This window comes from Copadichromis virginalis, linkage group LG1 (assembly GCF_057382275.1).
Source record: "Copadichromis virginalis isolate Kocher_CV1m ecotype Utaka linkage group LG1, C_Virginalis_male_GT1.1, whole genome shotgun sequence".
Classification (NCBI taxonomy): Eukaryota; Metazoa; Chordata; class Actinopteri; order Cichliformes; family Cichlidae; genus Copadichromis; species Copadichromis virginalis.
Window position 1 is genome coordinate 22,422,717 of NC_140618.1, and position 13,916 is coordinate 22,436,632.

Sequence of the window (13,916 nt, forward strand, 5' to 3'; positions counted from 1 at the left end):
TAGCTCAAACAGCTCATCTTTACACAAAATATATCTGGCCTCTCAGCACTTCTAAAACCACTGATCCAGCCTTTACATCAAATCTAAAGGACCCAAATCCAAAATTCATGCGTGAGCAAACAAACACAATCGAAAACTTTATTTTAAAAAATAAAAACAAGCAAATTTAATATATACATTTATGGCTCATTTAAACAGACATATCAGCAGCACATATTGGGGAAAAAAAGGTTAGGACACAAATGGATATTTTTCAGTTTGTAGTTTATTTCATTACAGGCGGGGTAGTGAGGGAGAGGGATTAAATACATTCTCATTGTGGGGCAGGAAAGGACGGGAAGCAAACCAGGTAAACATGGACAAGACATACTTGAATTATTCCTTTAAATAAAGTCCAATTCTTAAATCTGCCAATAGTTTTAATAAATAACTGTCAGATGAAATCTTTTTTTTATATATATATATATGTCAATACTGATATCTTTTTAATATAGTAATTATCTCCTTATTGTTATATAGTTGTTTTCTACATGACTCTATTGGAATTCATCTTTTTTTTAGACATCTGTATAAATAATTACACATAGAAGATGGTGCTATACACATCATGGTGGAAAATATTGGTGCTTTCTTTCAGCAGTGTTTAGTGCATGACCAGCTGCAAGCAAAGCTACTGAATGTAGGAAATTGTTGGCCCAACCTTAGTGTGTCTACTGGGACTGGCAGCATGATTTCAGTAGTGTCAGACTGTAAACTGGCTGGCTGGTCTGCTGTGAGTAACCACAGCAAATCTTATTCCAATTGGAGAGACTGTGCAGATCACTATGGTGACTCCAGGCTTGATGGTGGCGCTCCACCAAAGGTCACTCACTGTGAGAAAGCTGTCACTCTGCAGCATGTCTCACCACCATGACACATTTGCAAAAACAAAAAGCATATTGTTACCAGTGGCATGGCAGAATGTCAAATTTTTTTCTCCACTCAAGACAGGGGGGGAGGGGGGGGGGGGGGGGGGGGAACCCTGAAATGTTTAACTCCTTACATCTGGGAAAGTCGAAAAAGTTCTCCGTACTTTCCTTAAAAACTGAGATAAAAACCACTGACGTCAAACCAATCTGTTGCAAGAGCAATAAGGATAATAATACCAGCAAATATAGCAATAAAGTGATAACAACATTAAGTGTAATAATTCAAATCGTGACCCATCGGTTACACCCAGAGTGATATGGAAGATACTGTGCTGCACACAGCAGTTAGAGTCGGCAAATGCAATGTTCGAGTACACTTATTCATTCAGTCCAACCTCAAGCATGTTTGAGATGAACCGTATTAAAGGGAAGCAAACGCCTTGATGTCCAAAATGACAAAGCACCTTCAGAACAAGAGAAATCTATCCCGAGAGAGCTGTAGGATATATAATTTGGTCCTGTCTGATGACCTCGGCGACTATTGAGCCTCTCAAAAGTTTGAGTTTACATATGATGGTAATTTCTGGACACATTTAGAGCTTCTTTACTGTGGCTTAAGGACAAGACACGTTCTATACCAGCCATGCTACTCTGGAATGCATGCAGACTGACCTGTTTCTAAGAGCTCTCCAAGAAGAACTGTACAGTAATTATTATGAAACTAGGACAACTATTAGCAAGTTTGATATTCCTATAAACTCCGGTGTACAGAGGCTGTGTTTTGGAAAAGAAAGCCATGGCAGTGTTTTAAGGTCAGGATGACATCTTTTCTGGAGTTGCTGTGTAACAGTCTATGTGGGTAATCAACAGGATGGCTAGGGAAGGAGATAATGAACTTAGCTTGTTTTTAAATAAAGCAATATCCATATACATATACAAAATTACATCCCATAAATACAGTTGGCAAGACGATGTATTAAATGTTTTTTTTTGGCAAGAGGGGTAAATTGAGCAATGATGTGCGCAAGTAATCAAATGTCAGTCTAAGGTGGTTTTAATGATGATTTCTCTTGAAGAATAAATAAATTACAAAAAAAATTATCATCATGCATTATAAAGAGTAACCAAAAGACTCAAAAACATCCATAGGCATCTGAAATAACTTTGTCACAATCACTAAATGTTTAAGACACATGGATTCTCACCAATGTAACACACTTACTCTCTTTCTCAAAGTCAATTCTTTGTAGACCTGAGGAACATTTCTTGAAATCTTATCACTTCTATTTATTAACAAAATGTCCATCTTCACATTTCTGATTTAAAGAAATCAAACAAAAATAAAAGCTGGACAAATTTCCGGAGCTGCTGAGTGTGCAGGAAGTCGTCCAGTACATCAACCCAGATGATGTGCCTATGCTAACCTCTTCTACAGTGTTAATTTTTGAATCCCTGCTCAGTTAAATATTCTCCCTTTGATTTGGTTACTTCAGGGAATTGATGTAATGTGGACGCATTCCCATGTGGGTGAGACAACATTTTCAAATGGCATTGTGAAGCTACAGTTATTTATATATTCACCCAAAAGCAGCACAGCCCCCTGGCATGCAGAGAGAGGTATCCTTTTTTTTTCTTAGTCATTGCAATAGTGTGAAAATGCTATAAACAGAGTTCAAAGGGGTACACCTGAAGAATGGGAATATCGTGTGAGTTGGTCAGTCAAATTCTGTCACTGGATCTCAGATGAGTAACTGCATTCCATCGCATGCATGTACTGTGATATGTTTTAAAATCTGAAATTGACTGCACCTCTCAATCAGAGCAAAGGGCATTGGAGACTTCAGAGCGCACTCTACACCATAGACGATAGTGTGTTCTCTTCAGGGCAGTGGCAAGGGGGTGATGTTCGTAGGGAGTGTATGGCTGACGGGGCACCCTCGCTAGGAGAAAGGTCGTTGAGTTCCTCAGATGAAGAGAGAGGGAAGGAGGGTGACAAAGATATGCCCGAAGAGGGGTCAGCGGATCCAGCAAAAGTGCGCGGGGGCTTAGGAACTAGATTAGGCTCCACTGTTGCCCTGGCCAGAAGTTGTTTGTCATCCAACCGCTGCTCATCTCCAAGACACTCACCCTGCCCAAAGGAGCCCCGGCCTGATTCTGACTCCCCATCAGAAAGGTCCAGAGTTGGTGAGCTGCTGCCATCCAGTCTGAAAAGAGAGTCTAAGTATTGGGCAAACTCCAGCACTGCCTGGCTGGGGTTTCCATTGGATAGATGGGGTGGAGGTGTAGAAACCGCTGGTCTAGTCTCTGCACTTAACTGTTTCTCTGCCGTTTCCAGCTCCCAGTCTTCCTTTTCTCTATCCATTGGTCTAGTACCAATATGTGGACTTAGGGGAGCAACAGGTGTGCTCCCTGGGCTGTAGACACCAGGCATTTGTTGGTGATCCTCATCAGGAAGCATTTTCAAGTTGGCGTTAGTCTCAGTTTTGTAAGACTTAGCCAAGACACTCTGGTTTAGAAGAGCTGGGGAATGGAGTCCACTGTAGCGAGGTGTGGCAGGGGACAGCCTCATAGGATAATCTGGGGTTGATCTGGATTCCAGTGGGGTAAAGAAGGGCCCAACCTCACCCAGATGCTCTGTTGTTGCTTGGCAGAGGACATCTGCAGATAGTAGCTCAGTGCGAGAGCTCAGAGATGGGTTCTCCTCTGGGATTGGGGCATCCAAAGGGAACGGGAGGCTACCCAGCATTGGTGAACCCCTTAATGCAGCAGAGGACCGTCGGGAATCCAGACTATACAGGGACTCTGCATCTGAGAGACTCTCCATGACAGCTAAGGGTGCTTTGCGGTCCCTCAGCTCCACTGCCAAACGTTCTCGTGCTCCACGCAGTACTACAGGCACTGGAGGAGGGGGGCACTCAGAGAAACCATCCAGAGATATTTCAGACTGGGCACACGAGCTAGAGGAGAGGAGAAGAGTGGGTTGGAACATAATGAAAGGGAAAAGAGAGGTGAGGGGATTCAAAACACAAGACAGGCATGAAAACGAGTCAAAATAACTCACGGAAGGTTAAAGAAAAAGGATAGAAATGAAAAGTGTTAGTACTGAAATTACAGGTATCTAGAGTCTACAGAGCAGGTGAACATTGCAAAATACTACATACAGGAGTGCAGAATTATTAGGCAAGTTGTATTTTTGAGGAATAATTTTATTATTGAACAACAACCATGTTCTCAATGAACCCAAAAAACTCATTAATAGCAAAGCTGAATGTTTTTGGAAGTAGTTTTTAGTTTGTTTTTAGTTTTAGCTATTTTAGGGGGATATCTGTGTGTGCAGGTGACTATTACTGTGCATAATTATTAGGCAACTTAACAAAAAACAAATATATACCCATTTCAATTATTTATTTTTACCAGTGAAACCAATATAACATCTCCACATTCACAAATATACATTTCTGACATTCAAAAACAAAACAAAAACAAATCAGCGACCAATATAGCCACCTTTCTTTGCAAGGACACTCAAAAGCCTGCCATCCATGGATTCTGTCAGTGTTTTGATCTGTTCACCATCAACATTGCGTGCAGCAGCAACCACAGCCTCCCAGACACTGTTCAGAGAGGTGTACTGTTTTCCCTCCTTGTAAATCTCACATTTGATGATGGACCACAGGTTCTCAATGGGGTTCGGATCAGGTGAACAAGGTGGCCATGTCATTAGTTTTTCTTCTTTTATACCCTTTCTTGCCAGCCACGCTGTGGAGTACTTGGACGCGTGTGATGGAGCAATGTCCTGCATGATAATCATGTTTTTCTTGAAGGATGCAGACTTCTTCCTGTACCACTGCTTGAAGAAGGTGTCTTCCAGAAACTGGCAGTAGGACTGGGAGTTGAGCTTGACTCCATCCTCAACCCGAAAAGGCCCCACAAGCTCATCTTTGATGATACCAGCCCAAACCAGTACTCCACCTCCACCTTGCTGGCGTCTGAGTCGGACTGGAGCTCTCTGCCCTTTACCAATCCAGCCACGGGCCCATCCATCTGGCCCATCAAGACTCACTCTCATTTCATCAGTCCATAAAACCTTAGAAAAACCAGTCTTGAGATATTTCTTGGCCCAGTCTTGACGTTTCAGCTTGTGTGTCTTGTTCAGTGGTGGTCGTCTTTCAGCCTTTCTTACCTTGGCCATGTCTCTGAGTATTGCACACCTTGTGCTTTTGGGCACTCCAGTGATGTTGCAGCTCTGAAATATGGCCAAACTGGTGGCAAGTGGCATCTTGGCAGCTGCACGCTTGACTTTTCTCAGTTCATGGGCAGTTATTTGGCGCCTTGGTTTTTCCACACGCTTCTTGCAACCCTGTTGACTATTTTGAATGAAACGCTTGATTGTTCGATGATCACGCTTCAGAAGCTTTGCAATTTTGAGACTGCTGCATCCCTCTGCAAGATATCTCACTATTTTTGACTTTTCTGAGCCTGTCAAGTCCTTCTTTTGACCCATTTTGCCAAAGGAAAAGAAGTTGCTTAATAATTATGCACACCTGATATAGGGTGTTGATGTCATTAGACCACACCCCTTCTCATTACAGCGATGCACATCACCTAATATGCTTAATTGGTAGTAGGCTTTCGAGCCTATACAGCTTGGAGTAGGACAACATGCATGAAGAGGATGATGTGGACAAAATACTCATTTGCCTAATAATTCTGCACTCCCTGTAGATGGAGGAAAGATTAAAAAAAAAAAAAAAAAAAAAACAAGAGGAAAGAGACTGGAAGGGCAAGAATGTATCCAAGTGCATGTGCTCTTGTATTGGCTTATAATACAGGAGAGGTAAAGTACAAGGTGGGATCAAAAGGTTCTGTGAGTCTGTCCACAAAAACAAAAAAAAGAACCCCAACCTTTCACTTAAGAATCGTTTAATAAACCCTCAAGATCAACTTCCTGTGTACCTTTGGACTGCTGCTCACTCTTTTAAAGTCCCATCGTGACTGCTTGCGTGTACACTTGTGCAGATGGTAGAAAACATCATCCAGCCTTCATATTACATGTCTACTGCTGTTGAGAGCTGGTTCTCAGGGTAAAGCTCAAGCAGCACTCTTCAGTGGACGATTCCAGCCAGTAGCCAAGCTCTCTGTCCTGGTCGTTGTGTCCCTGGGCAAGACACTTTACCCTACTTGCCTACTGGTGTTGGCCAGAGGGGCCGATGGCGCGATATGGCAGCCTCGCTTCTGTCAGTCTGCCCCAGGGCAGCTGTGGCTACAACTGTAGCTTGCGTCCACCAGTGTATGAATGTGAGAGTGAATGAATAGTGGTATTGTAAAGCGCTTTGGGTGCCTTGAAAAGCGCTATATAAATCCAATCCATTATTATTATTATCCCTTCATGGGGTCGTTCACAGTGAATGCACCTGCTACTAACAGACTGTCAAAGTTCTACTATAATGTCCCGAGGTAACAGAGGGAGACATTTAGTGCATATAACTTGAACTAGGCGTCCTCTTTCATGGCACAGCAGAGGGACACGACGAGAAAACAGGCATATACAAATGGTCTGAATAGTGTCCAAAGGTCCACATAGAGACCGCCTTAAAAAGGAAATTGGTCTAACTTAAATCTGGTACGGTTTTTCATTTCTGTGGACAGAGTCATAAAACTTTGTGATAGTACCTTCGTAATTTAACCATTTGTACCAGGAGTTCACACTGACTTTGGACAGGGGCTAAACCAGAGAGGGCGAGGTGGGAACTGAATACTACCATACGTTGCAACGGCTCTGTGTTCAGACAGCGTGCATGCGTGCATGAGAGAAGGGAATACATTATGCAAAATTAGTATTGGCATGCTTTGCTTACCGTAACAATGTTTTTTGTCTTTTTTTTTTTTTTTTTTTAAACATACAGAACAAACAAAAATAATTTTGAGAAAATAAAGTAGTAGTTAGTAGCAGTTGTATTTTTTTTAGTACTGGTTATATAGCTACATTACAAGGCATCATTTCCCAGTGATTTCTCTTATACTTAGAGATTTGCTACTATTACATACTAGGCAAGAGTGAAAGCTGAATATGAAGATGAAACTATTTTACATAGCCTTTCAGGCTTAAACATGCCCACAGTGGTGCCTGATGTACTAACCGAACACTGCTGTTCCTGCGGTGGTGGGTTGTAGGCGTTGGCTGCTGAGAGGTTGTTGATGTATCGACGAACAAGGTCTCTGGGTTTAAGTCCACTTCTGTGGGGCTCACCATGATCTTGGCTGCTGACAGCAAAGCAGTTTTCCCTTTGTTGTAGTTCTCCAGCACCTGTCACAAGCACAGGAGTATAAACAGATACATGACTTGACTGATAGAGGGACGACCCGTTTCAAAATAAACAGGACAACTTCATAAAAATATATAACTGGAAAAAGTTAATCTGACTAATCATGTTTTATATGTGAAATGTTTCTAAACTGGCCTATGCTAGCAGACATCCAATGATTTTGTAGTTTTTAAAACCCTTTCTACTGTTTTTCCTTTATTCATTTTCTAGATTCAAACAGAGATGCTGAGGTGTTTTCTTCCTCTTCGTCAGCAAAACATGAGAAAAAAAATTCCCAAAGAACCAAAAGATTCAAATATCGAATACTAGTTATGCACTTGGATCAACTTCAGTAAGATTATAATGGTTTCAAAAATATTATGTGGGTCACCACTACAACTATATTTATAAGTGCACAAGTGCTTGTAGTATAGTGTTAAAAAGCAGCGTAGTTCAGTTACATATAAGTGCAATCTGAAGGTGAGCTGACACCTACTCCAGCTGACATTAAACACCCACAACAGAGTCATGATGCCTGAGCAAGAACTATGCAAGACCTGCATTACCACTACAGGGAATAACAAACCATACGAGTGTCTTATCCATCTTGGAAACACGTTCAACACAAAGTTTGTCCAACAAAATACAAACCGTGTTATGTTTGCTGACATAAATGAGAACAGAACAAAAAAAAAAAAAAAACAACCCCAAACAAACCCCAAAACATTAATGGCAAGCCACACATCAGCACGCAATTGTTTGGTTAACTTTAATGACTCAAAAGACAACATATTGTGGTATAAAAACAGGTGGAAATATGAGAGGACATGAACACACACAAAAAATACACGTGACAATGGAATGAGGTGATTAAAAGAGAAAATAACACAAAAAGACAAAAGCTAATATATTTATTATGGTTATATTGTCATCCATAACCAATTTGCACAAATGTAAACAATGTGTTATATGGTTGAGTTTAAAGACACATGAGAACATGCTTCTGCAAGTAATAAACCACATGAGATAACTGGCACCAACAACAGCAAACATATCTATGACTGTAGACACAACAACTACAAATGATGACAAAATACATCAAATTTATACTTGGACGGTTTTTTGCATTGCCTATCCCAACAGTATTAGTGTATAGAATTAATAAAAGCACACTGACATATGAAGTGTACAGTGAAGGATATAAAATTGTGTAAACTACAAATTTATTTTGAATAGTAAACCCACTCTCCTACATGCCAGTAATAAGAAAACCAAAATCTTTTTCTAGGGGATTATGTTCTGAATGTGTGCTTTCAAAGAGCAAAAATAAAAAGGGAAACACATCCACAGAGAAGAGCTGCAGCTACTGAAAAACCCAGGCAGGAAGGAAGAAAGAGCAGTTAATGTGGAAGAAATTAGGTTACCATAGAAACTTTGTGACTACAAAGAAAACTTGTTACGTTGAGGACCAGGATTAGAAAGTTTGTGCCAAAGCACTTGACCACAGGCACTGCAGCTGAGAGAGGAACGGAAAAAAGAACAAGGGTTGGTTTGTGGAAAGCTGGATGATGATTAACAAGAAAAGGAGTCCAGGTGAGTTTGGACTCATCGTTTCTGACTCCATGGTTTAAAGCCATCGCATGCTCCTGTACCATTGTATACATCATTAACCAGTGATGTATTAATGGAAATGGTTATTGATATCATTTTACCACATCGCCTTGTGGATGCGCATTTCTTTACCCTCTAAAACTTGATGTGCCAGCTATTCAGCTGAGTTTCAATGTCACACTTAATACTTTTGGAGAAACACCTTTTAAAGGCAACCAGTAAATTGCTTGGACTTGTTGGATCCAGCAAGCTGACAGAATAAAAATGCCAGTTGCTGGTTAAAAAGGATTCTTTACATACTGGTCATTATGGTTGCTCTAAAATCAGTTAAAAAAAAAAAAAATAGCAGCTTTACTATGACTTTTGGCTCTAGCCTTTGTCCTAAGACTGGCCAACATCTGAGTTTTGCACATAATGCAGAAATGTTTCCAACACTGAATGCAACAAGCAAAAGTTGAATTCAGTCTTACGATTAGCATCTCCTTAGAATATGTAGACTAGTAATGTACATAGTAATAGAATTTGTCAGCGTCTAAATGTGATCAAGTTTAGACAACAGATTCAAAAAGATTGTTTGGCACTTTTATCTCGGGAGGAGAGTTTTCTATCTGAGGACTGTTAGACTCGTTAGATCGGATTTCCTCTTGACGGTGGTGAGAGACGCGTGGTTCTGACTGAGGTTGTGGTAAAACGCATGAATCATCTTCAGCTGGAAGAACTCCTGACTGGGTGTTGGAAGGGACAGACACCATGCATGGCTGAGACACAGAGTTAAAGTCTGACAGAGGAGGTGGAAGAACAGACTCAGCATCTGGAACTGAAGAAGAAGAAGTGACAGCGAGTGGTGTAGAGACAGTTTCAGTCTCTGCAAGGGAGCCAGTGCAAGACAGGTCTTTGTGGTTGGCAGATGAAGAGTTGGAGGGAGGAGGACTAGCGTTTAGTTTTGTTTGGGAGACTATTAAATCAGTGGTACTGGATGTAGGTTGACTGATTCCCAGTTCCTCTGCTTCCAAGTTTTCCTGCTCAGACAGGAGACAAAATGGTTCCAGTACCTGCAGAAACACCAAATATATCACACCACTATATCCTCTACACGCACACACTTCACAAATACACACATACTTAACTTTAAACATTCATCTAGAGAGACAAACACAAAGGCAAAACCAAGCTGAAAAACACCATATACAGACGGGAAAAACACCACACAACGTGAAGTCCTCAGCCACAACAAGTGCAATCCCCCAAAATCAGTCCATCACATGCAAACATTCACATTAATACCCTGTTATCAAAACAGATGTTCAACGTCCATGACGAACAGGCTCAAAAAGACCAAAGAAAGACCGTGAAACCAGCCACGAGTGAACAATTCCCATGCTTTGAGACAGGAGCAATGTGGAGAAAAACAAAAAGGTGTGGTGAGTTGTAGGTTAATGACATGCATAAAGTAACAACGGAGTCGCATTAAAATTTTTGAAATGCTTCAAAACTAATTCTTAACTCCATTTAAATTAAAACTTGGTGATCCTAAGACCTTTACCTTTGAAATTGCACATTTTTTTTTGCATGGTGCAACTACAGGAACTAAATGACAATAACCAACATATGATAATTTCTAGTTCAAGTCCCCAATGTTATTGAAAGCCACAAGATGGGTAGATTTAAAGGATAAGGAAATCTTCAATTTTCAATTAAGTTCTCTCTAGATGTCATCACTCTTCACAGGGTTTATTAGTAACAATACCTGCAAATGTCTGTAGAAAAACTTATATTTAAATATTTTTATGGGCATGTTTCCAGATAAATTTCATACAGTTAAGCTCTCAATTTACTAAAATGCTTTGAGTGAATTTTTAATTAAGATTGCCCTCGTCTCCAGAATAAAATGATAAACTAAAAGTAAAACATAAAATTGCTACTGGCCTCTATTTTTAATAAAACAACCTGTAATAAGTATTCCACCCTTTATTAAGACCCACGTCTCTTTTGTTTATTTTCTTTCATTGTTAGAGCCAATCCCCACGTAAGCATCACCCGTGTAATCCGTTACCCAGTGTTGGAAATCAAGAACAAAATTAAAAAGCCGTTTTTGCACAATTTCAAATACACCCCCTCTCGAAATAATGCATGCATGCAGATTTAAAAAACAGACCTTGTTGAGACCCTCCATCACCATGTGGGGCATGTGCTCATTAAGCATGGCAGGTGATATGATGACCTCATTGAAAGCTTTGTTGTCCCCCCACAATGCTGAATAGGTTGGCTCTTCCTGACCACAGCTAAAAGGGAGAGGGAGAAAGAGAGAAAATCTATCAGTCATAATGAGAAATAGTAAACACACAGGTTGACTTAATATATTTTCCTCACAATACAGAACATGGGGGGCACTGTATAACACCACTAAGTGGAATATTTTTGTATCAAGTCAAAAAACTCATATGTTGGGGTAAAAGATTAAAAAGCAAAAGGACTCCAAGACGAACAAGGCAAGTCAGTTTGTTGTCATAGCACCTTCAAACACCAAGTGCCTTAAAAAGTACTGCAGTATGAAGAAAAATATATAAGGATGAACTTTCTGTTTTACCTTTAGACACGGTAATACAGAAAAAGAAAACGCATGTTTGCATTTAATTGCAGCAGCTTTCAAACCAGTTTTCTTACCATATCTCTGGAGGATGGTTGTGTACCACGTGGATGATCCTGCCAGGTGGGTAGAGGGGTGTGGAGGCTGACAAGGCAATGCTGAGGTCACTGGGGTGTAGCCACAAGCGACTGCTTGGAGGTGCTGCAGGCTGAGACTGAGGATCATCATCCTCTAGTGGAAGCTCTGATTTTGGGATGCATTTAGTGCCTCCCGCAATGATCCTCCACTGTAAGAATTTTTTATTTTATTTTTTTAAGTATGCATTTCTATATTTGTATGCATTCCTTCATGACAAAACTTTCAGGAATAAAAAATGAGAAATTCTACAGGTTTTATAATGCTGAATTTAATAGATTAAAAAACAGCAACGATCAGCCTTCTCTCATTAGTGCATGCTTTTTGTGAAACAATCATTTGTTTTATGTTCCAGATGATTTCATACAGCAAATGCTCTACAAGTCTGTAATCTTCTATAACATCAAGAAGTTAAGTCACCTTTGGCTTGTTACTCTTTTGTAAAACTTCCAGAAGGTGGCGTCGGAAACCCTCTAGTTGTGACAGGCCAAGCCTATGACAGAGCAGAAGGCTACTGTGGGTAATACTGCAGAAGGGTGAAAGTAACACGAGTATACTGATGTAGTAAAAGAGGATACCTTGGCACCAGGTCTTTTCCCAAAACTACAGATGACACAAACTCTTTGGAGTACTCCATGGCATCCTCACTGGGTGCATAAAAGGACAAAAAAAAAAAAAGAAGTAGTTAAATTACGGAGTACTGGATACACAGAGGGAAAATAATGGCACATAGTCTGCATGCTACATATTTACAGGATGCACTCTGTTTTACCATAATAAAAATGCCCTGGTTGATAGAATACTGCAAATCATGGGGAGAAGATTTTAAGAAAATTAGAGACCATCTCGTGATGGGTTCACACCAGCTGCAACACCAGTGTGTTCTCAGACCTGCGTCGTCTTTCTGCCTTTACAGAATTCTGACGATACACACACTCCCTTGAGAGTGATGTCACCTGCCAAAGTCCTCAAAGCCACCTTTGTGGTGCTTACACTGCAGTTCATGTCCCCAGGAGCACATGACGTCATGAAGACGGAGAGAAAAACAGGAACACTCTGGAGGTTAAAAAGTCTACTGGTGATGCAGCTGGTAAACAAGAACTACACGTCTTCAGAAGAAGCGCCCTTCCTGTTTGCCCATCTCTCCCTTAATATGTAAACCCGTGGATTTAACATGAACTGCACTTCTACAATTGATTTGCATGTGAACAGGTTACCGAAAAGAAGATGATGAAGGAGGCCTACTTTTGGAAATGCACAAAGGGTTTACTATGAATGAGCTGAATCCATGAAAAAACAAAAACAGCAACTCAAAGCTTTGACAATGTCGGCAGTTACTCTTAAATAGTGATGTGATAGCCTATAGCATGTGACTGAACAGCGCAATGTAAAGTTTTAATACAAAACCCCTTTTGAGTTTAAGGTTTAATGACTGGAAAATGGTTGCAAGTCTGATGAATTGAAAGTGCAGCTGTGCCACTGTGGAGTGTGCACTCATTATGTGGCATACACCATATGTGCTGGAAAGCCTATGTTTATGCCACATTGGGGGAATGCAATAGCTAATTAGAGGCATTCATTTAGCATTCAGTGATGTAATTAATACTAAGAAAATTAAGTTTTGATGCAAGAGTTCATTGCAAGAATAACCAGATCATTCAGCTAAAAAGGATGTTCTCTGTTCATATAAATCCTGCAAGATCAACTAGAGATACCATCCAGATAAAGTTTACTGTATTATTTGTAGAAACAATACACGTTTATCATATTATTAACTTATATAGATGAGGAAAAAAAGAGCATTTCCCAGGAGCTTTTTTAAACACAGCTTTTCCAACCATCCTTGTTTTCCTATGCATGCTCACATTACTGTACTTTGCACATGGAAACAAAATTATTTCACAAAAAACAAACATTACAATGGTCAAAATTACTGCAGTGGTTTATTGTAGTTTTCAACAAGTCTCACATTCCCAGCCTATTCTTCTTTGGCGAATCTCTAAAGCTCCTTTGATTGTCTTCTGACATGGACCCTAATTTTCAGGAGGTATTTGTTCACCAGGAGCGGCGTATGTTTTGGGTCGTCGTGGTGTTGGAAGATGAAGCGATGACCCAGACCCAGTTTTGCTTCTGCCTGCTTCAGGTCTCCTTTAAAATCTTCACATATCCTTATTTCATTGTGATTTCTTCCACCTCAACGAGATTCCCAGTTTCAGAGGCACGGAAACATCCCCACAGCATAACACTCTCACCACCATGTTTCACGGTGGAAACAGTGGTGTTTGGGTTGCACGGCTCTTGCTTCTTTCTCTAAACTGTGTGATTCTTAGTGAATTTCTTGATGAAACTTCTCATTCTGGTTCTTGATAC

General features: G+C 40.4%; 1 protein-coding gene across 2 annotated transcripts in view; it reads right to left on the bottom strand.

Annotated features, from left to right (window-relative positions):
- Positions 1-247: 247 nt before the first annotated feature.
- dagla (diacylglycerol lipase, alpha) overlaps positions 248-13,916 on the bottom strand; it is a 41,653-nt gene continuing 27,984 nt past the window's right edge. Inside the window, exons 15-21 of one of the 2 annotated variants that reach the window (XM_085454900.1) lie at positions 12,125-12,193; positions 11,967-12,039; positions 11,489-11,697; positions 10,980-11,106; positions 7,049-7,215; positions 6,767-6,784; positions 248-3,865 (exon numbers count right to left, since the gene is read on the bottom strand). In XM_085454900.1, coding sequence (XP_085311026.1) covers positions 2,761-3,865; positions 6,767-6,784; positions 7,049-7,215; positions 10,980-11,106; positions 11,489-11,697; positions 11,967-12,039; positions 12,125-12,193 — 1,768 coding nt within the window. In that variant the 3' untranslated portion in view covers positions 248-2,760. The remainder of the gene's footprint in view (positions 3,866-6,766; positions 6,785-7,048; positions 7,216-10,979; positions 11,107-11,488; positions 11,698-11,966; positions 12,040-12,124; positions 12,194-13,916) is intronic. The other variant, XM_085454909.1, reaches the window with a different exon arrangement.